Here is a 27,443-nt window from a genome sequence, read left to right as displayed (position 1 = left end):
GGACAAGTTTATTTTAATATGTTCCACCATCCATGATACAAATTAGCATTAGGATGGTAGTGATTCTATCTAGCTTAAATAATATGATCTCCACTTGGTGGGTTCATGATATCATTGTCCCACCATAATTTTTTTGGTCAATAACAAAAAAAATTCATTAATAAAAAAGTAAGAACATGGAATACAAAAATAACAACAAAAAGGAAAACATAAGAATAAGAAGTCCCCAGCAAAGAAAAAACAAAAGAAAAATATTGTGATCTATGAAAAAACTTCCAATCTCTAGAAATAAAAAAATAAGGGAATCTCCTTTAAAGGAAGGAGATATTGAAACCCAAATGAAGCAAGTAGTGAATCTTCTCCCATAATCCCTCCAAATCATCACTTTCCCGTTCAAAGATTCTATCATCCCCTGTTAACCATATGACCCACAAAACTGAACACACAACACAATTAGGATTTTGTATGGTTGTGGTTTTTGTTGGTAAATGGTTTTTTTGTTTGTGTGGTGATGATTAATTGAAGTGAAAAAATAAATAAATTATACCTTTGATGGTAAATGAAAAATTTTATAGCAGTAAATCATACCTTTGATGGTAGATGGAAAATTTTATAGCAGTAAAGTGTTGAATTTTCGAAATGGGGGGTCCAAAGAACACTTTCGGAATGGAATCAAGCAGCACTTTCGGAATGTCCCAAGCACTTTCGGAATGGAATCAAGCAACAAAATGGATTTGTGGAGAAGATGAACACAGTGGTAGACCGACAGTCAGAAAGGAAAGGTATGAAAATTAGGTAGATGTGTATTTGATTGTAAAAATATTATGAATAGAGATAGATTTGATAATAAATAGGGTGTATAAAAAAATATTATTAAAATTTAGAGTTTAAGGTTGGAGTCCAAAGAAATGAAGAATCTAAAAAATTTTGACAAAGGTTAATAACAGCATTCTTTATAAAAAAAAGACAGGAATAACGGAGAAGAAAGGTTTTACACCCCTTCAAAATATAAACACTACTTTCCTTAAAAAAAACCCTTAAAAACATAAACACTACTTCTTCCCTTAAAAAAAAATAATTTATTCGTTATAGTGCTAATTCTGACAAATTACAGTATTTTTCCTGGTTCAAACAGCAAAATAAGAATCTTGCAACACTTAATTGGATAAAATAAGATAATTAGATTAGGAAAATAGAGGAAAGCATTCGAAGTGTACAGACTACAGATAGAGATATACGCATTCGCAGATGATATCTACAGATTCGCAGCCGCGAATCTTTCATTACACTGCTCTTTGAAGTGTTTTCCAATCAGCACGAATTTTTACTTTAGAGCGACCTCTGTGTGTGTGTGTGTGTGTGTGTGTGTGTGTGTGTGTGGGGTTGTGTACAGATAGACGCAGAGACTTTTTGAGAGAGACAAAGCAAGAGGCAGACAGGTTCAGAGCACCTTTTAATTCTTTGAATTTGGCTTGAGATTCAGAGACAGAGAGAGACAGAGAGAGAGAGAGAGAATTGCTTGATTGTTAGGTCATGGAGTCAAGGGCACAGCCAAGGTTTGCATTGGGAAGGCAATCATCACTAGCTCCAGAGCGGGACGAGAATTCGAGCGGTGTTGTTGATGAAGAAGTGGAAATCTCAGAAGGAATTGATCCTGGAGTGAGACTCATGTATCTAGCTAATGAAGGGGATTTGGAGGGTATCACAGAACGTTTAGACTCTGGAACTAATGTCAATTTCAAGGACATTGATGGCAGGACTGCTCTTCATGTTGCTTCTTGTCAGGGCCTCCCCGATGTCGTTCAATTGCTGCTCCGGCGAGGCGCCAAGGTCGATGTGGAGGACCGGTGGGGCAGCACGGTATGCTCTATTCAAAAAACAATCATCTATACTTACTTTAGTACTTGTATGGTTTTATCTAGTTCGAATTGGTGTACATGATGTAGCAAAATTGATGCCTTACTTGATTATGCTAGTTACTTCCGTTTTAGGGTTCATACATGTTTGAATTTTGGGGAAACATTGTGAAAAAAATATTTCATAAGGATAAAATTAAATAAATTCAACAAATCATTTTCTTTATTCATTTTTAAAATTCTAAACTATGAATTAGAACTTACATATAACCAATCATACAAGTCGTTTTGTTAGTTGACCTAATCAAACAAATAAAAAGTATACAAATCTCTTTGATTTTTAAAATAAAAAATAAAAAGAAGTGACATGTATATATTGTATAAATGATTTATTATTAAAATTGATATTATTAATTATAATTTGAAATAGTTAGAGATCATCTAAAATACTGATGAATTGGTGAATTAGTAAGTGAAATTATAAAATATGTATCATCTCACTATATATGTTATAAATAATCATGAAACATAGGGGAAGTATTTGAATTTTACATAACTTGTTTATACTTGCACAAAACCCGTAAAACTTGAATTTTTCACTGCCATCCCTACATAGTTCTGCCCCCGAATAGGTCTTTCAACATGTTTGTACTTGCACAAAAACATATTAAACACTCACAAGTATTTGTGGGCCTTCTCACTACTTGGCAAGTTTTCGTTTATAAATGATGGTGTCCTAACATATTCCTAATTAATATGGAATATTTCTACACATACTAACAATCTAATTAAAAATACATGAGGCCAAATGTGATCAGTTGTTTAAAAAAAAAAAAAAAAATGATATTTAAATATCTAATGATGTTTGGACATATATGGTTTTAGTAAGAGTTTAAATAGATGTAGTGTTGCTGACAATTGTTCCAATTTACGCATATAAATCATTAAAATGTGGGGCCTTAGGCATTAGAGTTACCAGATTAATAGTTAAGCCACTACTGCCAAAACTGAGGCAAGTAGTGTTGGATTTCTTGATCTTTTTATGTATAAATGTTGGTGTCCTAACATATTCACCAAAACTGAGGCAAGTTGTGTTGGATTTCTTGATCTTTTTTCTGTATAAATGTTGGTGTCCTAACATATTCGCCAAAACTGAGGCAAGTTGCGTTGGATTTCTTGATGTTTTTGTGTATAAATGTTGTTGTCCTAACATATTCGTAATTATTATGACAATTGTTCCAATTTGAGCATATGAATCATTAAAACGGGGGCCTTAGGCATTAGAGTTACCGCACTAATAGTTAAGCCACTATTACCAAAGCTGAGGCAAGTTGTGTTGGATTGATGTTTTTGTGTATAAATGTTGATGTCCTAACATATTCATAATTAATATGACAATTGTTCCAAGTTAAGCATATAAATCATTAAAATGTGGGGCCTTAGGCGTTAGAGTTACCGGACTAATAGTTAAGCCACTACTGCCAAAACTGATGCAAGTTGTGTTGGATTTCTTGAGGTACAAAAAATGGTGCATTTGTGAAGGTATTTAAGTATGTACCATTAGCATACTTAGTGGAGAAGGTTGAATACATATAAAAGAGGGATGTTGTAGGGTGAATAGATTAAATTCACGTGGGATGAGCAATTTTTTCGTAGTTAATCCACCTTTAATTTATGCGAGGAGAAAATGTTTTATGGTTAATCGACCTTTTTGTATTACCATAAAGAGAATTATCTTTTCCATTGATAATTCACTACATAAAACTAAAATTAGAAACTGCATGGTACATACCATCTCATCTAAGAAAATCCTAATTATAAAGATTAATGATAAATAAAAAATTTATACAAAATTTCTATACATAATGATGTGGCTCAATGTGAACCATTTACTTGAAAACAAAACACTCATAAAGATGACATTTATTTACAAAAATGGCATTGCCATATCATTCTTGTGATGACTTGTATGGATAGAGTTTCCCAATTATAAATGGATAGAGTTTCCCAATTATAAATGGAAGATCTTGTTAAAAAACGTATTTGTTGATATTATATTCTTCTTTGTTTTAAGAGATTTAGCATGCTTATTGTGGGTATCTATATCATGTTTGGCATGTGGCGAGCCTTATGGGCGTCATGTCATCACCATCACACATCTACGTGGCAGACCCCTGAGGTATCACAATGAGTTGGGGTTGTATAGCCTAAGCGGGGACATGCACACCACCAAGTATGAAAACATGACCACAACTCACCTTGATAGAGTTGACTTACCTAGAGCTCTCCATGGCCCTTCATGACTCATAAGAAATATATTCTCCGCCCACTCGTCCCAGCTCCATAGCAACATAGTTGGACCATTGGCTCATCGATGTTCACTTAGCTACTCAAGGTGAGCCCTTGGCTCACCTATGCACTCACCCCTTGGTTGCCTAGGTTGGGAGCAGGACCTAGGCACTCCCACTTAGGATCATTGAAGGATTGTGAATTGGAGGCTAAGACCTTGGGATCGTCAAGGTCATGTAATTGTTTCTCCCTACAATGACAGTTCCATCTTGATCTGGCTTAGAGAAAGGAGACGTTGACCTTACACTTACACCTGTTGCATATATAATACGCCTCTCAAGGTATCATACCTACACTTGCAGCTCCTATGATGCAACCTTTCCAAGGACTTGAATCTTAGGACACAGCTAGTAGGGTTGATATCACCCTTCTGTCGAGTCAAGGAGAACTTGCCACCTGTCTTGAGGTTGCTTGAGCTGCAATACTCCTGGAGTTTATATAACGGCATCAAAAGTGCAGTCACAATCATAACAAGAACAACAAGAATCATGCAACAATATATACAATGTGTTCAAGGTCTCTCATTGCCACTCCTTTCTTCTCTAAGCTTGCCTTGGTCTTCTTCTCTTCTGCCTCAGGTGATCTCGGGCCATTGAAGTGCCCGCCATCTTCCCAGAGGTCAACGACCGATCGCCCCTAACCTCACTCACCCACACTTTGGATAAAAATGTTGCATTAAACTAGTTGTTATGCAATATGCAACAATAAAGCACGCACCGTGCACAAATTTTCTATTAAAGCTTCTTCAGTTTGTTTTATCTTGTGATTTTTTATGTTTCAATTTGTTGAGCTCTCGCTCTTCTCACTAGGCTAGCACAAGATGGTATGTAATAATGGTCGATTAAACAGCCCCTTGCAGATGCAATATTTTACAAAAATCATGATGTGATCAAGCTTTTGGAGGAACATGGAGCAAAATCTCCGGTATGTGCTGTGTCATGCCATATTTAGGTGTAATTATTTGATTTGGAACTACCGTTTCTTAAATCTTGGTGGCGTGGTTTTTTACACTTTTGCTAACTCCTGTTTCAGATGGCTCCAATGCATGTCCAAAATGTCCGCGAAGTTCCAGAATATGAAATAAATCCCAGTGAGCTTGATTTGACTAACAGTGTGAACATAACAAAGGTATTGTCATTAATTTTCCCCCTTGCTAGTGAAGGATGGTTATTCAAGCAAACTATCCTTCATGGCATGCTGTCCCTTGTGCGTTTCTGACAGTATCGAAATGAAACTCAAAACATTGTGCTAACTATCTTTTGTGTTATCATATGCGCACGGTTTGTTTTTCGCATGACAAATATGACAGGGAACTTTTCGCATGGCTTCCTGGCGAGGAATCCGGGTTGCTGTTAAATTGCTTGGTGAGGAATTATTCACAGATGAGGATAAAGTGTGGGTTGCTGTCCTGCCATTCATGGCCTTTTCTTGTTTTGCTTCTTACCATTTGTATTGGTTCAAACTTGGGGCTTGATTTTTATTTTGACCGGAGTTTTGATGTTTGATTGGTTTAGAAAGGCTTTTAGGGATGAGCTTGCATTACTTCAGAAGATACGACACCCAAATGTTGTCCAATTTCTCGGTGCTGTAACACAAAGTAGTCCAATGATGATTGTCACTGAATATCTTCCCAAGGTTCTTTCTAAATTTCATTGGTGGAGCAATGATAGTTTTAGCTTGCTGGCTTCCTAAAATGTTGCTTTCTGGTTTTTAATTCTTTGATTTTTTGTCATGTTACTTTCGAGATTTTGAAAGTTAATTTTTTTTTTAATAAGCATTTTTTGCACGCATGACCTTAATAAACTGTCCTTACTGAAGTATTCTATTAGAAGACATAAACTAATAAGCAGTGCACCCTATTATGTACATAAAAGCTATTAATGAAAGAATAGCATGTTATTGTTTGCTGTTTAGATCCAACTATTCCTCTAGGCTGATGATTCAGAATATAGATATGTTTATTGAAATTCAAAAAAAAAAGAAAAAAAAAGCCTGTACCTATTTTTATTTTTGGATACTTGTTACATACCTCTTATCTTACTTTAACTGGATATTTTAATTAAAATGACAAGATTTTTTTAGGGGTGAAACAGCCTTCACTTTTTTGGGTATGAATGCTTGAAATACTATTGTTGTGATTGCCTTATCTTTCTTAGTTTTAACTTTATTTCCTCTTCTTTTTGGTACTCTTCTCCTATATTTGTTTCAAGGCAAGTTTATCAAGCAATTTAACTGCAGCCTTTTATTTTATTCCAGACCCTGACAATCGAAATCTCTAATTTATCAACTTTCCCTCGCCTTTTGTTTTTGTGCAAAATATTTCCAACCTCAAAACAATGCATCCGCCCTTTTCTAGTTTTGCTCAACCTCTACTACCAATTCCTCAGGCATCAGTAAGCAGGTCTATATAAAGCCTTAAACTTTAATTGCTCATTATGTGGTGCCTGATTTTGTAAAATCCTGAACCACAGGTGATATTCTTTTCGTCTTTGTATAAGCAGCCTCAAAGAAAGCTGGCATTAACATACCCATTTGAATGCAATCCTATTGTTACTGAGTGATTCTACTAAACATGGAAAGCTGGAAACCCCATGTAGAGAACATGGGGGGTTGAAAATGCTTATCTTGCTTCTTTGGTCCTTACTGTTGTTGCTTATGACTCAACTTCTGGTGGTCAATGGGGCAGTTTTATTCATGCAATATGACCTTTGCAATAGTTGTTGAAAGCTAGTAATTTAAGATTGGCAAAAACACATTTCAATTCTTCTAAGTTGTTACAAGAGGCAGTTTTCCTTGTGTTGTCTTGTCACACTTGTCTGAGAGATGCAGCCACAATCCTTATACTTTCTGCACATGTCTAGAGATTTATTTTGATGATTATACTCCTTGTCATTATATTGGTACAAGCAATTTAAATGATTGAGGTTTAGAATTTTTGCAACTATATTTAACTTTTGTTTGATTAAATTAATTTTGTTGACATGAAACTCTTAGACGATCCCTTGTTTTCTCCAGGGAGATCTTCGTGCATACTTGAAACGAAAAGGTGCCTTAAAGCCAATAACAGCTGTGAAGTATGCACTTGATATTGCAAGGTTGGTTAAATGGATTTCATTCCGAGTCTCAAATTTTTGGATTAGCATCATGCACATGCACATGAGCTGATATCTGATTTTCCATGAGATTGGGAAATTCCATGTTTAGTTGTAAGGAGTTGCACATTGTAAAGTTTGTCATGCTATTTGCGGTGAGTTTATCTGTTGTCACAGGATTTAAAGCTAGTTTATTCTCTCTCTTTTGCATCTTAAATTTAGATAATTTCAGTTAGTTTCTATTTGTCAAAAAAAATAAAAAATAATTTCAGTTAGTTTCTGAAACTTAACATGTAGATTCCAGGCTTTGACAAATGCCTCTCAATGATTATACATCAATATAGAACAACTAAGATTCTACTTAATCAAAAAATTTGCAGTATATTTGAAGTGGGAATTGAAGAAGAAAAAGGCATAACTTGATCACATAAACTTTTTGTATATCAGATAGGAGAATATGAAATAAAATTGATCCCCTTATATATATATGATATATAAATTAAAGTTTATTTGACACAAAGATAATCTTCTGATGGAATGGAACTGGGAATGAAGGAACCAACATTCTTGTTGCGAGAGCTTGATATGCATTGTTGGGCCTCTTCCCGATAGCTTAAACTTTTGTGGCAACTAATCACTTAATGTGTTATCAGAGATTCAGTTTCGGGAGTTCTTGGGTTCAAGTCTCATTGTATCAATTGCACTCTGTTTCATGTGTGTTTGTGCATCATGTTTATTTTTTTTGATAACTTAGTATCCAGCCCATTGGACCGACTAATCCGGGCGACCAATCCCACCATCCACTTGCAGGGGTCCCAATTAAAGCCAGGGCTTTGCCCTGTATGGAATGGCCCCAAGTAATTGTTTGCACCTAGGAGGTTTCGAACCTAAGATATTGGAGGGAGCATACCCACAAGCCCAAAGCCCCAAGCCTGACCACCAGTCCAACCCCTTGAGGTTGTGCATCCTGTTCATTTAAGTCTCTGGGTTACTGTCTCTCTACATGTGAGAAGGGGTTGCATGTGAGGATTGTGAGAGCTTAATGTATATTGTTGGGTCCATTTTCTGACGGCTCAAGCATTTGGGGTAATTGGTTACCTAACATATGCCTCCTCGTAATTTGTGAATGAAGTGTAGAAAAACAAATCTATAGTTTCTTTACTCATTGTTTGCATAATGATGCTTATCAGTGACACTTGTTATTACAATCTAAGAGTAAAAGAATGATGGGGATCAGTGACTCTGTCAGAAGTGTCTAGCAGAAAGTCTAAAGGCCTTCATCCAAGCAACCCAAATATTACCTTTTGTTAGATCGATATTAATGGAATGATATTTCAGTATTAGAGTTGTGTGTGTGTGTGTGTTTTACACATATTTTGTTACACCTTGCAGAGGAATGAATTACTTGCATGAACATAAACCTGAAGTGATTATCCATCGAGATCTGGAACCTTCGTATGTCTTCATTTCAACTTTGTAAATCATTTAAATGCTGGTATGCATCGTCTGTCTTTAATGGTATGCATATATGGAAATTGTTTTGATCGCGCTCAAGTAAGATGACAGAAATATACTGCGGGATGATTCTGGGCATCTAAAAGTCGCAGACTTTGGAGTGAGCAAGCTGCTGAAAGTTGCAAATACAGTTAAAGAAGACAAACCTGTGACATGTCAAGACACCTCTTGTAAGTTACTGTTGGGGTGATACTCTGTTTCTTCTGTTGTCATTTATAATTTGTTTGAGGGGCTGTTTGGATGAACAAAGGGCCATTTCGGTGTTTCTGAAAAGAGCAGCCAGTTTGTGTGGGATCTGGCATAACAATTGAAACCTTATTCTGCCCAAAATATTCACCGCAAAAACTTCAAAATTGCCACACGTTAAACTTCTGCTAAATGGATTACTATGCCTCCAGAAATTTCATGGACTTGCCTTATAATATGCAAAATTGATGTGATTAAGGGCCATTGAACTTTTAAACTTTGTTGGTTGAGTTGGTAAAGTTTTGATGACTTCTCCATGATCTCCTTGTAAAGTATGCAATATATGGTGGCTTCTATGAAGGAAACTATAAAATATAGTTGTAAATGAAACTACAGTTTGTGACTTGTTGGCACTTGAGTAATTTGTTTCTTATGCAGGGCGATATGTGGCTCCAGAGGTGTTTAGAAATGAGGAATATGATACTAAGGTGGATGTTTTTTCATTTGCACTAATTTTGCAAGAGGTAACCCCTTCTCTCTCTCTCTCTCTCTCTCTCTCTCATGGGGGGAGGGGTCTGGGGAGTAGTTTGGCATCATACTCTACTTGGAATGCCAATTCTTCTAATGAAATTGACTTCTCCAATTATATATTTTAGACTTAAAAATTTGATGCCAGGTGTTAAAGACTAGGACACTATTGGCAAAGTAATGTGCAAGCGTGCCTTTAAATAAAGTAGTCGTTATGCATGACTTGTGGAATGAAAGTGTTGTTCATGCCCGTGATAAGCAGGTGTAAATAAAATAAAAACATCAAATATATCTTCAAACATGGAATTTTAACTACTTGGCATAATTTATTTGGCATGCTTTATTTTAGTTCTGATGATAAACTAACAAGCTTACATTAAATTTTTTAATGGTTTTTTAATATCTTAATTTTACAATCTTTATGAGATCCATTTAAAACATAAAATAGAACTGTCCCAAAGAATACCTAGTGTAAAACCAAATATAAAGAGCATTATCCTAATAGTTGACATGATGACAAATTAATTGGTGCAAGTATTCATAGAGTTCTTAGGTTGAATTTTTCATTTAGTTGAGGAAAGAGTTTTGAAGATTCCGCATTTTCAAACATATTCTTTCTCCCAATGATGATCCAAGAAGCATGGGCATGGACACATGATGCAAAACATGCATGCCAACACTACAATTTAAAAAAATGCAGGACACGAATCGCAGGGGTCCCTACTACATTCTACATCACCCTGTGTTGTGTCTAAAGTGAAATAGTCAAGAGTTGCAAAAAGGAGTGAAACACAAATTATAGTGGACAAGCATTAGCACATGGTCAAATCCAACCTTGAATAGTCATATTCAGCACAAAGTTCCTTTTTTTTTTTTTTTTATAAGAAAGAAGGCAGTAAAAATAAATAAATAAAGGAAAAAGTGATATGATATCTTATTTTTGTTGCAGTGGGTCTAAATGTTTGATTGGCATTTATTTGTAATTTTTTGAATTTTTTGAGTTTAGTTTTTTTTTAATATATGTATTGTTTCTTTAAATTTGTACAGATTTTATGATAGGATATATAGTATGCAAAATGTTTACTTGGTACATAATGTGTGTACCAAGTAAATATATGACGACTTCCATACCTCACAATGTGTGGATGCAGTATCTATTTGTTTTCTTATCAAATTCGTTAGATGTTTTGAGGTGGTGATTAATTGAGTCAACTGGTGCTTTTTTAGATGATTGAAGGCTGTGCACCATTTTCAATGAAGCAAGAAATTGAAGTTCCCAAAGCATATGTTGCAAATCAACGCCCTCCTTTTCGAGCTTCACCAAAGCTTTATGCACATGGATTAAGAGAGTAAGCCATTCAAGTTCCCCTATTCTTATTCCTCCTTTTATTTATTTATTTTGGCTGTAATATACATGTCATGACTGGCAGCAAAGGTGTTCTCTCAATCTGTGTTGACTTCCTCTTCTCTCCTGTTTTCTTTTTATTCTTGCTCATCTTTCCCTTTTCTTCTACTTGATAGGAATCTTAATAGGCTATGACCTAATTTAATCGTATCAAAGCATTGGAGAGAATCTTTAGTGTTTTCTTGGTCATGTAGGAGTGAACTGTGGCGAGTGTGTTGTCAGCACCATCTGATTGTGCTACAATAGGTTCCCATCCGACTCTTCCACCCCCATAAAGCTTCTTCACAATCAAACACTAGTTAAAACATTTTTCTCCCCTGTGATAGTGGCATTATCTACTTAATTTTTTGATTCGATGTACCAGTCCATTTTAGGATTTCTTCTTTGTGTTAATCACACGAGGACTAATCTTTGGTTGTATTTGGACGATCTGTCACAACCTAATTGTTGACTTTTCAACAAAATAATTGTGTGGAAGCTTTCTAGGAATGTGGTAGGCATACAAGTTACAACTTAAGCAATTCCATTATTTTGGGATTTTTCAGTCCTTTGCATCTCTATTTCCATGGATTTAGGTGGCTTGTGGCATGGTGCATTTTTTTAATAGGTAAAAAGTGTAGCTAGACTTGGAACACTAGTGAGTGGTTAGTTAAAGCTTTGATAATAGCAGTGGAAGTAAATTGGTCGTATCAATGCCCGATATAAGAATCACTGGTGTAGAACTAGAGAAGAAGAAGAAGAAGAAGAAGAAGAAGAAGAGGGAAGAAAAGAAAGAGAGAAGAAGAAAACGGAGCAACAAAGAGAAATCTGTAGTAAAAATAGAGTAAGAGGCCCTGTTTGGGAAGTAGGCTTTTTGGCTTTTTTTTGACTAAAATAGGCTAAAATAACCAATAAGACAAAATGTCACATTCAAACCACAAACACTAGTTAAAACATTTTTCTCCCCCACCCTGTGATAGTGGCATTATCTACTTAATTTTTTGATTCGATGTACCAGTCCATTTTAAGATTTCTTCTTTGTGTTAATCACAGGAGGACTAATCTTTGGTTGCATTTGGACGATCTGTCACAACCTAATTGTTGACTTTTCAACAAAATAATTGTGTGGAAGCTTTCTAGGAATGTGGTAGGCATACAAGTTACAACTTAAGCAATTCCATTATTTTGGGATTTTCCAGTCCTTTGCATCTCTATTTCCATGGATTTGGTGGCTTGTGGCATGGTGCATTTTTTAGTAGGTAATAAGTGTAGCTAGACTTGGAACACTAGTGAGTGGTTAGTTAAAGCTTTGATAATAGCAGTGGAAGTAAATTGGTTGTATCAATGCCCGATATAAGAATCACTGGTGTAGAACTAGAGAAGAGAAGAAAGAGAAGAAGAAGGAGAAGAGAAGAGGGAAGAAGAGAAAGAAAGAAGAAGAAAATGGAGCAACAACGAGAAATCTGTAGTAAAAATAGAGTAAGGAGAATTCTTCTATAATCAATTATGCCAAAACAAATGTAAGAGTTTTTCATAGGCAATCTGTCTATGTATATATATACGCACACTTGAAATCCTAATAAGGAACCAAAAAAAGAAAAAAAGGAAAAATCCAAAAGTGAAATGAAGCCTAATTATTATTAAAATTCCTAAACTCTCCGTCAATGTTTTGAAAATATAGCTAATTCATATTTGATCTTGTTTGCCTACATATCTTATACTTGGTACAATTTGAAAGCTGTAATAGCACAAATTCCTTTATTTTATTTATGTAGTTTTTTCCGCATCCTTTAATTTGTTGTCATTGTCAATTTTGAAAATGTTGGTCTTAACAATTGTCAACAGGTTAATAGAAGAATGTTGGAGTGAGAATCCTTTCAACAGACCAACATTTGCACAAATAATTGTTAGGTTGGAGGACATCTACAACCAGCTTGTTCACAAAAGACGTTGGAAGGTCTCTCTCTCTCTCTCTCTCTCTGTCTGTGCACGCACGTGCGTATGCTGTTGCTGCTGTGTATGCATACATGTGTGCATGTGTTTGCACTGAAGCAAAGCATTCAGGCATGACAAAAATGAGGCCTTGTTTGGTTTGTGTTTCTCAAAAAAATTTGGAAAAAATTCTCTACAAATAAGTTTTCAAAAGTAATCAAACCAAACAAATTTTCCCAATTTTTTTTCCAAAACTTGTTTGGTTTACAAATTTTCCAAACAAATCTCTCTCTCATACACATCAAATCAATCACTTTTTCCAAAACTCTCTCTCAAAACAATTTTTCAAAACATCTTTTGAAAAAAAATCAAACCAAACAAATTTTCGTACTTTTTATCTCAAAACATGTTTCTCAAATACAAACCAAACAAGGCTGAAAGCTTGAGATGCATTTGAAGCCATTTGATATTTATACAAATTGTTGAATAAAACATAGACACTCTGGTAATGTTTTTGTTAAGCAATATGTTCTTATATCCTTAGGTCATCGACACAGTTTTAACACATAAAATGAGATCTATTAATGAGTGAAGATTAGCCAAATAACTGATTAATTGAATCTAGGTCAACATCCAACTACATTGGAGACTGGGATTGAGAAAAAATAACAGTAATGGGAATAAGTCATGAAAATAATGTCAATCAATTTTCTGTGTAAAAGATTCTAAACCTGATCCTTTCATTGTGTATTGGATTATTGTTAATCATGTGCAACACTTTTACAAACAGAAATGAACTATATAATATACATAAACTTGTACCAACATAAGTTAGCAGTAAAAAGAATTAGCAAGCTATGCTATAATAATTAATAGTTAGGTATGTCAGTAAAGTTATCCTCTAACTCCTCTTTTCATCTTCTTCTTGCACTTCGTCTCCTTCTACTATTTCATGGAGATCACAAATATTTTGTTTGCCTTTTTATGTTATGTAAACGAGGTTTTATGATTATTCAATTTTTATTTTATTTATTTTGGTATTAGTATTTTACTAGGAATCTTTTGGTTTAGTATAGAATCGTGGAATTTTATGTTTCTTTAATTGTGTTGATTTGGCTAGTTTCCTATTATATTAGTTTCATGTCCTACAAGAATTAGGTTTATTATAAAAAAAATGGTTGCAAGCCTTACGACAATGGTAGTTTTTGATGATTAATATGCTTTGAAGGGTATTCTTTTGAGATTCAGGCCTTGTTTGGCATGATCTAAAAAAGGCAAAAAGTCACTATTCTATTTAAGTCACATCATCTTATTTAAGTCACATCACCTCTCTAACACATCACTTCAAACCTAACCCATATTTCATAAAAAGTCAAAAAGTACACTTATTTAGATTATCCCAAACCACCCCTCAACCATTATTGAGCCTTTATTAGTATTCTTTGTGAATTAACGAGTGTAGAGAAAGATCTTACTTCCAGTATTCATTCCTGAATCAACGGATTCTAAGATCATTACCTTATTCCTACTATTTCACGTTTCCCAATGTACAATATGGTATATAAATGTGGTTAAGCGTAGAATTATTGTTTTTATTTTTTCTTTTTCAACAAAATCAATAGGAGAGGAATAAGGAAAGGGGAAGCTGCATTGAGCAGCAGTAAGACTTGAATTCATGCATCACACTTGGTAAGGGAGCATTCGCACTTCATCCATGAGGCCAAGCAGTTGGTCTTCATGAGATGATAGAATGAAACAGTAGATATTTGTGTTACCATGACTAGTTCTATCTTCCTTGCTAACATGCTTCAATTGACGGGGAGAAGAAGTGAGGGATATTTGGATATTATTATTATTTAAAAAACAAAAAGTTGTGTATCTTTATATTTCTGTTGTCCTGGGGCAATAACCAAAACTCTTCTTCTTTCTGTAGTCTCGCATCATATCAATAATGGCATTGCATAGTTTCCAAGAGATAATGTCAAAAAAAAAAAAAAAAGCTATCCTTTTTCCCTTGTGCCCATGTTGATACAAGATTACTATAGATTTCCTTGCCTTGTCTCCAAGAGAGCTTATTTGCTTTGCTCTTTGCAGAGTGATATATATGTATTCATGCTTGCTTTTTGTTGGTAATCTTGGTTCTTTAATCGTGATTAATTTGTGGAGTCCGTCGTATTTTTGGCAGTTACGAGCACTCAAATGCCTTGACAAACTGGAGGCTGTGTTGAAGATTGATCATTCTAATTCAAGCAGCAGTCATTCGTATCACTCCACCATTCAATGACAAATTATTTATTTCTGCAAAGCATATGTATATATGTATTTACATGCAGAACAAGTTTGGGGCTGTTTTTTTCCACCATCAACTGAGGGGGATCCGGGTAGGTAGTTCAGTTGGTTGTCTTCCTTTCTACAGTTTGAGAAGTACACTTTGTATGCACATATTGAGTTATGCATAGCTACAAAGGTGCAATTACCAATGAAAGCTACTTTTGGCTCTTCTTTGTGAACTAGCAGACTTTTCAGGCTCTTCGACCTGATTACATTTTATTCAAAAATTAAACTAGTGTACGGACAATCTTATTCCTCATTCTATGTTAAAGTGCGTTTCATAAACACGTTTTCAAGCTTTTAGAAGTTCATAAAAATATTAAGAAATGACTGGACCAATAAGCCAAAAATCAACCCAATACTTGAATCTATGGGGAAAAAAAGAAACGAAAAGGAAAGTAGAAAGAGAATCAAGCTGTACTGAGATAAGTATTGACAGTTTTTCAACCCATTCATGTTCATTTATATCTCTCTGCCTTATATGTTCAACATTAAATTCTACGCAGTCGTAAATTTTGGAACACAACTAGCAATTATCATCTCCATGCTCTACTAATTTTGTACGAGTGTCATTCTTCCAATTAAAATCTTAATCTGAACTCTAAAGAAAGTACCTGAATTTTCAGAAATACCTACAAATTCAGAAATTTCTTGCAAGTAAATGATATGACAATTGTTGTTTCAAATGAGGAACATTTTGCAAGTATGATATGATACTTGTCATTTCAAATGTGTGGAACACACTTCGATCAAATACCATGTGCAAATAAATAAATCAATAAATAAAGAATTTAGGCATGATAAGAACAGTACCATCATCACCCACCGAAGAAAATCTAGCAAAAACAGCTTGCATTCTTCACCAACAATCCTTCAATTCAACGATTTGCAGAGCAAACAACTTAACAAGAAGTCACCCCAATGCTCTCTTGGTAACACGGTTATACCAACTAATAAGAGATGAGTTTGGTTTACATTTCAGATTCTTATTCATTTCTTTGGAGATTGTCTTGCTCGAAACATGGATTGCATCATTACTGCTGCTACTTATATCCTCGTTGACACCATCATCCTCCACTTGTTTATCTTGATAGAACTGAATAACCTTTGGGTGTGCTCTAATCTTTGATGGTTCAAAACCAGATAAATGAAGGCCATCTAAGCTTCGGACACGTGAAAGTGCAACATAGACCATTCCAAAGCCGAAAGCCTTGGAGAGATCGGTGTGAAGGCTGTCAAGGGTCATGCCTTGGCATTTGTGAATGCTCAGAGCCCATGCCAGTATGAGAGGCATTTGCTTTCGCTTCGCAACAATCTTGTCTCCCTCCATCACAACCCATGTTTCTGGATGAATAATCATCTCCAGCCCCGAATCAAATTTAACTAATGGCAACACTTTGTCCTTACATATATCTGAAACATCAGCGCCATATGGCCCACAGAACTGCATAACTGTACCAGTGGCACCATTCACCAATTTACGCCAAGTATTCAAATTCTTAGTCAGCATCACCCTCGCACCTTCCTTTAGTATAAGTTCATCGGCTGCGATCCCCTGTTTAAGCTGCCTCTTCGAAGCATCATCATCGCCACAATCAAGAGCACGATAAACATACATGTACCCCTCTAATTCCTCCATTTTCTTCAGGTTCACCTTGTTCACATCTTCATTCCTCGGGTAGAGCTGTACCAGTGGTGACGAATTTGAATCTGTTTCCGAGCAACACTTCTCTAGGAGCTGCAAGTCTTCGGGATCAGTATGCCCTCTTCTTATATTCTGTAGTAACTTGATGAGCCGAGCCTCTGATTGCCTGAAAACTTTTGTAAGCTCTACTTGCATGTCAAAGCTTGAATTCCAACAGTCAGCTTCGAATGCAAATTCCTTTCCACTCAAATTCTCTCGATTGGTGATTGGGGGTAGCTGAGAGAAATCCCCACTCACAACTAGCTGTATTCCACCCCACCCATTGTTTATTACTCCTACATTTTCTTGTTTTTCACCTCGCACCTCTTCCGCAATGTATTTCAGAGCAGCAAAAAACGGCGCATTAACCATGCTAATTTCATCTATAACCAAAGCCCCAGCTTTCTTCCACCTCCGGTAAGCCTTACTATCCGAAAAAACCCTATCATGCAAAGTTTGGCGATCTGTGAATGCGGGTCCGGTGCCAGCGAAGGAGTTGAGGGTCTGGCCCTGAAGAGCACAAGCCGCTACTCCAGTTGAAGCCGTTACAAAAACATTACCCCGGCCGTGAAGTTTATGGAGTCTTTTGATGATATGTTGGAGTAAGACTGTTTTACCAGTACCCGCTGACCCAGTAATGAAAACAGACTTGCCATTGGAAATGGCTTCCAAGATTTGAGACTGTTGGTCAGTCCACTTAATTCTGGTCCTTTTATTAGGGTTTTTGGGTTCCTTCATTTTGTTCTTGTTCTTGTTGGGAGTCCATTTTCGGCCTTTTGTAGTAGTTTTGGTGCTAAAGTATCTGTATGCTGAAATTGCAGTTGAGAACAACTTCATACTTGTACAAAACACAGTATCTCCTTCTGGGTCTTGAAGATTTCATCCAAAATTTGGGCTCTCTCTCTCAAACACAGTTGTATACAATACAGGATATCCTCTCTGAGTCTTCAAGATCTCACCTAAAATATAGGGTTTTACACAGAATTTTATCTAAAACAGAGTTTTATACAGCATATCCTTCTGGGTCTTCAAGATTTCACCTGAAACATAGGGTTTTATACAGAAATTTTCAAGACCCATCTCAAACAAAGTTCATACAGTATATTTCTCTCTAGAAATTATGATGATGGTGATTGATACCAACAAGAATGGGTTGTGATTGGAAATGATAGTAGTTGAAATTAGGGCAAACTCAAATGGAAGAAAGAGGAGGATTTGCTTACCAAATGGGGAATCAATCAGCGGCTATTCTATTTCTTCCCTACTTGGCCGCCAGAAGTCACGCCACGCCTCAAGAAAGTGGTTATATTAGAGATGTTTTTTCATTTATTTATAATTTTTCAAGGGTTTCCCTCCCTGGATTGGGGAGGTGCTGTTCCCCCTGGTCTTATCCACTGTTTTGTTTTTGATAATCTAAAAATAAAAAATAAAAAATAAAAAATTAAGTAGATATAATAATTGTAATTATTTTTATTTTATCAAGTTTACCTTAAGAAAAAATTAATGGTTTAGTTTCAAAAACACATTTGTTATAAGCGAGTTGAGTTTCATATTTGAGTTTGGACGTTGATTGTGATATGATCTATTACCCATTTATGGTGGGTTTGGTTGATAAATTTAGAAAATGATTTGGAAAAAGAAAAAAAAAAATTGTATGAAATTAGGTGAAATATAAATATATTTTATTCATATTTCAATTATCTTTTCACTTTTCCTTTTTAAATACTTTCTCAATTTCTCCAATCAAATACAGTATTAGAGATCCTATTAGTTTGAATCTCAAACTACCTTATTTCAGGAATAAATAGGTGTTTGGTATGCATTAAAAAAAAATATTTTTATATATATATATACTTATTTAGGTCACATCAATCAACATCTATCAACATTTTCTCTCTATTTTTTTTTTACATATTTTTTTATTATAAAAAATTAAAAAGTACACTTATTTAAAATATTACAAACCATTCTTAAATGTAAATAACATAATATGGGGAGATAGAGTTGCCGTGAATGGTTATATATCTCACAAAATATCTATAATATTATGTATTTTGGGAGACAAGAAAATCTCTCCAACCTTTTTTTTTAACGGAAATCTCTCCAACATTCTCTCTTACTTTTTGATATAGAACAATCATATTTGTGTACTTTGTTACTTCTCTACTAATTCTACCCCATGGCACCGCAGGAAATAATTTGGCTTTATCATGGATGCATATAATTTATCCATATGATTTATAGATTCGGATATCCCAAATCCCATTTTCCGTAGTGTATTGTTTTTCTCTTCAATATAAAAAAAAAAAAAATTATTTGTTTATATATATTTTTATTTATTTTTTTTTTTTTTTATGTCGGTAGATATTGATGTTAATTATCACTTTATATCTATTAATTCTTTATGTTAAAATCTTAGATCCGTGTCGGTCTTGTGATTTGCAAGCCTGCAAAGGTTGTAAACAAGATCAACCCAGCAAAACAAACTCTAGATTTCGAAAATGTCACCCCATGACAAACATATCTTGAGTTTTATAGATATATTAAGGCTAAAAACAATTTATATCTCAAAAAAATATATTGAATTTTATAAATTTGAGATAATTATATTCTATTTTTAAATTTTTTAATTCACATCAAATTTAAGTCTATTTTTATCAACAAGTCGTTAATTGTATATATAGAAAAATAATATTATCATCTCTTTAGTTTATATTGAAAAAAAGGTTGGTATAATTTTATTAATTTAGTAAGATTTAAAAAATGTTTGGTATTTGACTCTTTTAGTAATTTTTTATTTTTTTTGTCCTTTGTATAAGGTGAAAAAATTTAATGTGTTTGAAAATAAATTTTCTACTTGCATTAAAAAACATGAATAGTATATATTGATTTATTTTTTTATTTTTTTTCACTTGTTTAATTTAAAAATTAAAATTCCAAACAACCCATTATTGTAATTTTCCTAAACTTTAGAAATAATTAGTGTAATTGACTACTGCTCTATTTGATTAGAAAGAAAATTTGATAAAAAGAGAAAGAAAATATATTTTCTTACAAAATTTTAAAGACATCAGAATGGAAACAAGCAATTTGTTCAGATGACTGAGGGGTGAATTTTTGAAGCAGGGTACCACCATAACCAATATCAGAAATATCAGTTTGAATAATTTTGAAGGATTGTTCAACAAGAATACCAAGACAAGGCAAAGTTTTGACATATTTTTTAACTTGTTGAACTATAAAAGTATGGAGAGAAGACCAAGGAGGAGGATTATCTTTTAACCGATCAAAGAGAGGTTGACAAGTTTTGCGAAGGTCTTTATAGAATTCAGCAATATAGTTTAAGGAACCTAAAAAGCGATGTAACTGATTTTTATCTAAGATTTCATCAGGAAATTTAGAGGCAAATTCAATAGACCGACTAATGGGAAGAATTGTACATGGTAAATATCATACCCTAAGAAGCGGGCTTTAGTTTGGAAAAGTTTAATCTTAGGGGCATAGATAATAAGGCCATTGTATTTAATGAGGTGGAAAAAAGCATTAAGATGTTTCCAATGTTCAGATATAGACTTTGAGAAAATAAGGATATCATGTATGTAGACAATAGAAAAATGACTAAAATGATTGAAAATTTCATTCATAATATTTTGAAATTCACTAGGAGCATTTTTTAATCCAAATGGCATAGCATTCTATTCATAATGGCAAAAGGAGTAGTAAAAGCAGCTTTATAACGATCTTTAGGATGAATTTGGATTTGTCAAAATCTACTTTTTAAATCAAATTTACTAAAAATGACGGCTTGACTTAGTCGTTTAATTAAATCTTTTTTATTAGGGATGAGATAACGAATTCATTCTAAAATTTTATTTAATGGTTTATAATTAATGACAAGACGAGGGACTCCTCTTTCTAGTTTAGCATTTTTGTTGACATAAAAAGTAGGGCAAGACCAAGATGACTTACTATGACTGATAATTTTATTGTTTAATAGTTCATTAATTTCTTGTTTGCACATTTCGACTAACTCATGTTTCATTTGAAATGGTATAGATTTAGTAGGTATCTGTTTTTCATTAAAATTTTTAATATATGGGAGTGTAACTGCATGTTTTTTCCTATGCTAAAAAGCACTGGGTAAAGTAGAACAAACAGTATTTTCTAATTGAGTTTTAAAATGATCAATTTTAGAGATTAGAAGATAATCAATTAATTGAGTACTATTAAACAAGAAATTTTATCTACTGTTTTATGTATTAGTAAATTTCAAGATGATATCTTAAATCAAAAATTTTTACTTCGTGTTGATTGCAAATCTGCTAAATATGTCTTAGAAAAATATGTTCAAAATCTTGTTAGTAAGCAAATTTTTGCCCGTTGGCAATCTATTTTAAGTATTTTTTATTTTGATATTGAATATATACCTGGTAAGTATTTTTACCTTGTTGAGTTAATGGATTTATTCCTACTTGGATTAATCCTAAATGAATAAAATTATAACCAGCTTTGAGATGTTTTCGGATAGCATCTTTAGTTAATAATTGACAGGTTTCTCGTGGTTTACTTAAAGTATAAACTTGTTCAACAGTTTTGACTTGTAAATCAACGTTAAAAGTAGATTGTAAAAAACTAGTTTTTTTAAATTTTTTTAGTTTTTACTTTAGGGATATTCCAACCTAAATCAATTTTAACATTTTGATATTCATGTACTTCTTCATTTAATACCAACTCTGAACTAGGTATAGGAGCAAGAGTTGTAGATCTGAAGCTAACTGAAGAATTACTTCTGAATAATTGACTCATTATGATTTTATAAAATTAAATCCAATTCCAAAATTCAATTATAACTTATTATGTTTCCTCATACGGTCTGTTCACTCATTGCCTAATCCAAAGGACTTACTCTGGATTGGGACGAAAGGTGAGTAGCTACCGACAAAGTAGAAAACAAGAGATAAGTTAAGCAAGAATAAGGAAACTGAAATTTAATTGAAGAAAATCAAATGGAAAGGTTAATAATTCAACAATAAGCACTTACTAATAACTTGGCTCTGATACCAAAAAAAGACGGAAGCAGACTGAGGAAACAACACTAAACATTTTAAATTAAAACTTAAGATAAAACTTAAAACATAAAATAAACACATACATAAATTAAAACTTACAATTGTTTACTGGAATGAAGCAAATAGTTCTTCAAAATACATAATTTGAAAATGAATTTGAAAATATCAAGTTACAGAGATAGCTATTTTTCTTGAGAATAAGCACTCAAATTTTTCTAACTCTGCCTTATTCTTGACTGAAGAGGATCTTTTGTAGACATAAGGGGTTTACTGTGAGCCTTATGAGGTTTACTATAAGCCTTGTAAGGACATCTTAGGGGCGTACACGGTTCGGATTGGTTCGATTTTGAGAAAAATCAAAAATCGAACTGATCTTAACGGTTCTGATTTTGAGAACCAGACCAGACCAGACCATTGCACTTATAAAACCGAACTAGAACCAAAAATGGTTCCGTTTCGGTTTGGTTCACGGTTCCAAAAATTTCTATTTACAAGAATAAATTGTTAATATAACAAAATAATTACTCAAACTAATTACATTTAACTCATGATAAAAACTAATAATATTAAGGTATTACTCAACATTACATATCTATACCATCCTAATATCATTAAAATTATAAAAAATTAATTAATAAAAATAAAATTTGATATTATATATATATATATATATCTTTTAAAATTCAATTCGGTCCGGTTCGGTTCAAACCGCGGTTTTTTCATAAAATCCATTAACCGAACCGTTTGTACGGTTCTCATATTTCTTAATCCGAAACTGAACCAATTCTTAATAGAACTGAATCAAACCGTACAATTCGGTCTGGTTCGGTCCGGATTACCGGTTTGAACGGATTTTTGAACAGTCCTAGAAAATTTGACTAAAAGAGGAACATGGGAGCCAGCTGCAACTTTCGGTAAGTGACAAAAAGTGATGGCTGTCTTTTACTGTTCTGAATTTGTCGGTTGGATGCATTATGATGAATGATGAATAGTAATGTTGACTTTTTTCACTATTCATTAGAGGCATATGACTAGAGGAATCAATATAGATATATATATCAGCAGCTTTTCTCAAAAGAAGAGTATTGATTAAAGCTGATAATTATAGCTATATAGAATCCAATGACTGAATTAAGCATATGGGTCCTGAGCATCTTAGAACTAGGGCCCATAAGGATCCTGGTTAGTTAAACCGGAAGAAGAGTGTGCACCATTTGAACCTTCTTCTGAACTGTCTTCATCAGATTGTGACTTGGCTTGGGCCATGTGTAGACGGGCTATCTGCAGAAGCTCATCTTTGGATGACTTGGATTTGACTTTGGGCTTCGCCTGAGATGATGATGATTTTACTTTGGATTTGGATTGATCAAACGTGGGCTTTGCTGACTTCGGCTTTGTTGACTTGGGCTTGAAAGAACTAGAAGTTGGGCTTCCAAATATTTAATTAAGATAAAAATTTTGTAAGAAAAAGAAAGAAAAATTAAAAATTTAGTTATAGATACATTCAATTTTTTTTTTCTTTTTTTTTTTTTGCAAGAAATTAAAAATTAGTTACAATGCTAATATAAGTTGTATAAGAAAATTAGTTTTCTTCTACTTTTCATCACTTTCAAACTAAGCAAACTCATACAAGTTAATTTTTTTTTCCATCTCTTTCTACCTATTTCATTCTAAATGAACTTACCTAATAGAGTAAATATTTTAATTTCATGGTGATGTTTGTAAAAATCAGGTCAATAATAATAATAATAGATAATATATTAAACCTTCGTTTGAGATGTGTGTTGGCTTTTTGAGTTTTTGACTATTAGATTGAGGTTAAAAAGTCTTGTTTGGGATGAATAGTTTGGATGTGACATTTTATTTTATTAACTTTTTAGCTTATTTTATCTTTTTATGACTAAAATAACAAAAAAAAAAAAAAAAACCCGTGGCAAACATAGCCTAAAAATGATTAAGAAAAAATTTAAAACTTCATAATTCTATTCTAGTTATAAATTATAAATACTTTTGATAATATATTACTTGAATTTAAAAAAAAAAATTGAAATAAAAATGAATTTACAATAATGGGTGGGGGTGGAGGAGACAAGGGTCTCGTAATATGTCCATTGCCTTTACTTTTTAGAAAAATTACATTTTAATAGAGTAGTGACAAAAACAATTATGGCTTCGTTTGGTAGAGCTCTCAAATTTTAGTTTTACTTTTTATTTTGAATATGGTGTTTATTTACAGTTTTTAAAAATTAATTTTATATTCACTTTTGAAAACTCTTTTTAAGGCGGGAAAATTTAAGCTAACCGGTTGTCCTACCTGATATTCCACCGGTCGTCCAGCTGGTCGACCGGAACAGTATTCAATTTCTTTTTTTATTTTATTTTATATTATATTACAAAAAAAAAATATTTGTGAAACTTTTTAAAAAAATTTTATGAGTTTTGAATAGAATTTTGAGTTGTGTGTTTGGTTATGAGTTGTAAGTTTTTATATCAAATATCATATGTCACATCACTCAGTTTAAACTCTTTTCAAAATTTATAACTAAATAAATTTTATACACTCAAATCATAATTTCAAAACTTATAAATTTAAAATACAACTCTATTCTCAAATCATAATTCTAAAATTTTACCAAACACTACCTATATTTTTATGATTGTGCAATTCTTCTATGTATATAATATAAATATCTTTTTATATTTGATACAATTTTTTATGTGTATCAAAATTATATCAAAAAAAAATTCATTTATAATACAACTATTTTCATGTAGAAAAATGATTTGGAATCCTAAAAAAACCCCTCTAATCCCTTTAATCTCCAAAACGACATCGTTTTAGGAAATTTTTTTTTTTTTTTTTTGACTTGGTTTGAAAATTCGGGAGATGAAGGAGAATTTTGGGAAACATAGCACGGCCCTTTCATGTATTTGTAATTTCTCCTTTCTTTGTCCACTTTTACGTACAAGATGCGGGGAAACTCCTTCATTCTCCCTTGGAATTATTACTCTTCAATTCTCTGAAAAATTAAAGTAGGCACCTAATTGAAATTGCAGCAGTGTTTGGCCTCGTAGCCTGTCTTTTTAGTTCCCCACAAAAGTTTTCAACTACACTCTTCATGAATGAACGTGCCCAACACGTGCCTATTCATCATTAAAAAATTCTACCACGTCTAGCTATGATCTTTATAAGTTGAGTGATGTCACCCATACCAATTAATATATTAATATTAATTATAATTTTATTATTGGTCTCATTTATTATATAAATTTTAAATATTAAAAATATTTTAAATTATATCAAATTATCAATTAATATATTAGTTAGTACACTAATTAGTACATATAACATTACTCTTATAATTTTTATCTTAATTATGATTCATTATAATTTAGGCACCGTATCGGAAGAAGGTTTGTAGGATTTTTTTGGTTATTTTAGTTACAAAAGACAAAATAGGCTTTTTAGTCACAACTAACAAAACATCACATCCAATCCATAATCATTATACGCTTCTCTCACAAAAAAAATCAAAAAACTTTCCTAAATCAAGTTTTTCAACCCAGATTAAAAAAACTAAAAAGCTAACCCACTTCCCAAACCAACCCTTAATTATGACTTATTATTAAATTAATTATAATTGATTTTAATTATGATTGAAAAAGCAACAGTGCTCCAAACCCTCCTACAGCATTTGTGTGAGAGAGAGAGGAGGAAAAAAAAAAAAATCATAATGAGTGGTCAACAATCAATTAAGGATAGTGGGAGTCACAAAATTTGAGAGTCCCAAATATTATCTTTGAAAAAGTCTTTTTATCATACCTGGTGTTTGCTCTTGACTCATTACATTTTTTCTTAGCTACAACTGAAAGTAATTTAATTTATATATAGCACACACTCCTTTAATTGGATATTTTGAGAATGGCCATTTATCATTACACATATAAACGGTTTGGTGTAACTTATATGAATTACTTTTATATATATATATATATATATTTAAAATTTTGAAAGTTTGCCTTGAATTGTTTAACTAAAATGAAAAAAATGTGATTTTAATTTTTGCTTTTTTTAGTAGTAATTTTTAATTTATAATAAATTATACCAAACAAATCTATAATCTATCTCATCTTATATGCTACAGTATGATATGATATTTTGAATTTTAATTTTTTTTGATTTTTTTAACTAAAAAATTAGCTAGTAAAGAGGCCTAAAGTTTCCAAAAATTTCACCCATGATTTTTTCTATAAATTGTAAAAAATTAAAAATGGAAACTCAGCCCAGCCACCCACTCCAGTTCCTGTGAAATAAGAGTTTTTTTCTATTATTTAGGTCTTGTTTGGGAAGTGACTATAATAGTTAAAAAGTTAAAAGGTCATTATAAGTTATCACATCATTTTTTTTTACTTTTCTGTATTATTATTATTTTTGATAAAAAGTCAAAAAATTAACTAAAATAACTAATTTTCAAATGATAATCATAAATAAAATAAAAAATTTAGATTTAATATTTGTGGAATAAATAATTAGGTTTTATTTTGAAACTATTTTACTCTGTCAATATTTTTGCGAGGGGAGAAATTTTTTTTTTTTTCCAAGATAGTGATACCGTTATGCTCAGTCACTATTCTAAATTCTAATTACTTTACAAATTCTTAACTAGTTAACATATTTTTTGTCAGTTCTAACATAATTTGTGTACTTTCAGTTTATTATTTTACTAGACTAACATATTGTAGCTTTGTTTCTTTGTATATATTTGCCGCCAAAACACCCCCAAAGTAATTAATTATCATTTTTAACTTACTTTTTGTTTTAAAAAGACAAGTCCCAATTAATGTAACTTTGTTATTTTGTATGCAAATTCAAAAATGCTAATAGGAACCAGATTTTGTCCAAAATGAGTTTGTGCGGTGAAAATTAAATTGATAAAGTATGAGATTTATGAGTGAAATGAATTTGAACCATTAATTCTTATTTCTGGATAAATTATAGGTAAAAAATTATAAATTTGTAACCTTGCTGATACAAATCATATATACACATTTTATATTTGTATAATATCACTGTTGAATATGTTATATTAGGAAAGATGCCTATCAGTTGGCTTTCTATAATGCTTTGGAGGTTGAATATGTTTAGTAGTTTGCTTAGCACTATCAGTTGGCTTTCTAGGTGAGTGGCTTGGTGTCCATTAGCAAAAGTTTTGTTTATAGGTGATGCTGCAGCCTCCTACTGGTTGTTCTATGTTTTTTTGTTTTCTTTTCTGTTTGTTGATTGGATCCTCACCAATCTTGGGTGTAGTGCTGGCATATAATTGTGCTACCTTCTTGGTGTCAACCTAATTGGGATTGTGAAGTATAGTTATGATGCTTATTACATCTCCCTCCTTTATTGATGGAGTAATGCTACGTATCATGAAATAAATATCATGAAAAACTTCATGAAACTAATCTAAGGGTGAATGCATAACATACAATAAAGCACTACAAACACTATAATCTAATCCAAGG

The 27,443-nt window shown here is 32.8% G+C and overlaps 2 protein-coding genes across 3 annotated transcripts; one reads left to right on the top strand and one right to left on the bottom strand.

Annotated features, from left to right (window-relative positions):
* The first annotated feature begins 1,032 nt into the window (after positions 1 to 1,032).
* Positions 1,033 to 15,458, top strand: LOC114265562 (serine/threonine-protein kinase 12). Of its 2 annotated transcripts, XM_028206382.2 has the most exons (12): positions 1,033 to 1,860; positions 5,055 to 5,129; positions 5,238 to 5,333; positions 5,515 to 5,600; positions 5,720 to 5,840; positions 7,221 to 7,300; positions 8,690 to 8,752; positions 8,864 to 8,982; positions 9,437 to 9,522; positions 10,754 to 10,875; positions 12,756 to 12,867; positions 15,028 to 15,458. In XM_028206382.2, the coding sequence occupies exons 1-12, from the start codon at positions 1,534 to 1,536 to the stop codon at positions 15,124 to 15,126; spliced, it is 1,386 nt and encodes a 461-aa protein (XP_028062183.1). In that variant the 5' UTR covers positions 1,033 to 1,533; the 3' UTR covers positions 15,127 to 15,458. The 2 variants fall into 2 exon arrangements, with proteins under 2 accessions (XP_028062183.1, XP_028062184.1); XM_028206383.2 differs by lacking the exon at positions 8,690 to 8,752.
* Positions 15,459 to 15,792: 334 nt separating this feature from the next.
* On the bottom strand, positions 15,793 to 18,216 carry LOC114265560 (uncharacterized). Its single transcript, XM_028206380.2, has 2 exons — positions 18,081 to 18,216; positions 15,793 to 17,897 (listed from the first exon to the last, which is right to left on the bottom strand). The coding sequence occupies exon 2, from the start codon at positions 17,692 to 17,694 to the stop codon at positions 16,087 to 16,089; it is 1,608 nt and encodes a 535-aa protein (XP_028062181.2). The 5' UTR covers positions 17,695 to 17,897; positions 18,081 to 18,216; the 3' UTR covers positions 15,793 to 16,086.
* Between the last annotated feature and the right edge of the window lie 9,227 nt (positions 18,217 to 27,443).

Source organism: Camellia sinensis, chromosome 8 (genome assembly GCF_055761805.1).
Source record: "Camellia sinensis isolate YWXY chromosome 8, ASM5576180v1, whole genome shotgun sequence".
In the NCBI taxonomy this organism is placed as follows: domain Eukaryota; kingdom Viridiplantae; phylum Streptophyta; class Magnoliopsida; order Ericales; family Theaceae; genus Camellia; species Camellia sinensis.
The sequence above is the reverse complement of the archived record's forward strand: the minus strand, read 5'-3'. Positions and strand labels throughout refer to the sequence as shown.

Coding starts and splice junctions, on each gene's coding strand:
- LOC114265562 (XM_028206382.2), top strand. CDS start 1,534: ATGGAGTCAAGGGCACAGCCAAGGTTTGCATTGGGAAGGCAATCATCA. Junction 5,601..5,719: donor TTCACAGATGAGGATAAAGT/GTGGGTTGCTGT, acceptor TGATTGGTTTAG/AAAGGCTTTTAGGGATGAGC. Junction 8,753..8,863: donor CATCGAGATCTGGAACCTTC/GTATGTCTTCAT, acceptor GTAAGATGACAG/AAATATACTGCGGGATGATT.
- LOC114265560 (XM_028206380.2), bottom strand. CDS start 17,694: ATGAAGTTGTTCTCAACTGCAATTTCAGCATACAGATACTTTAGCACC.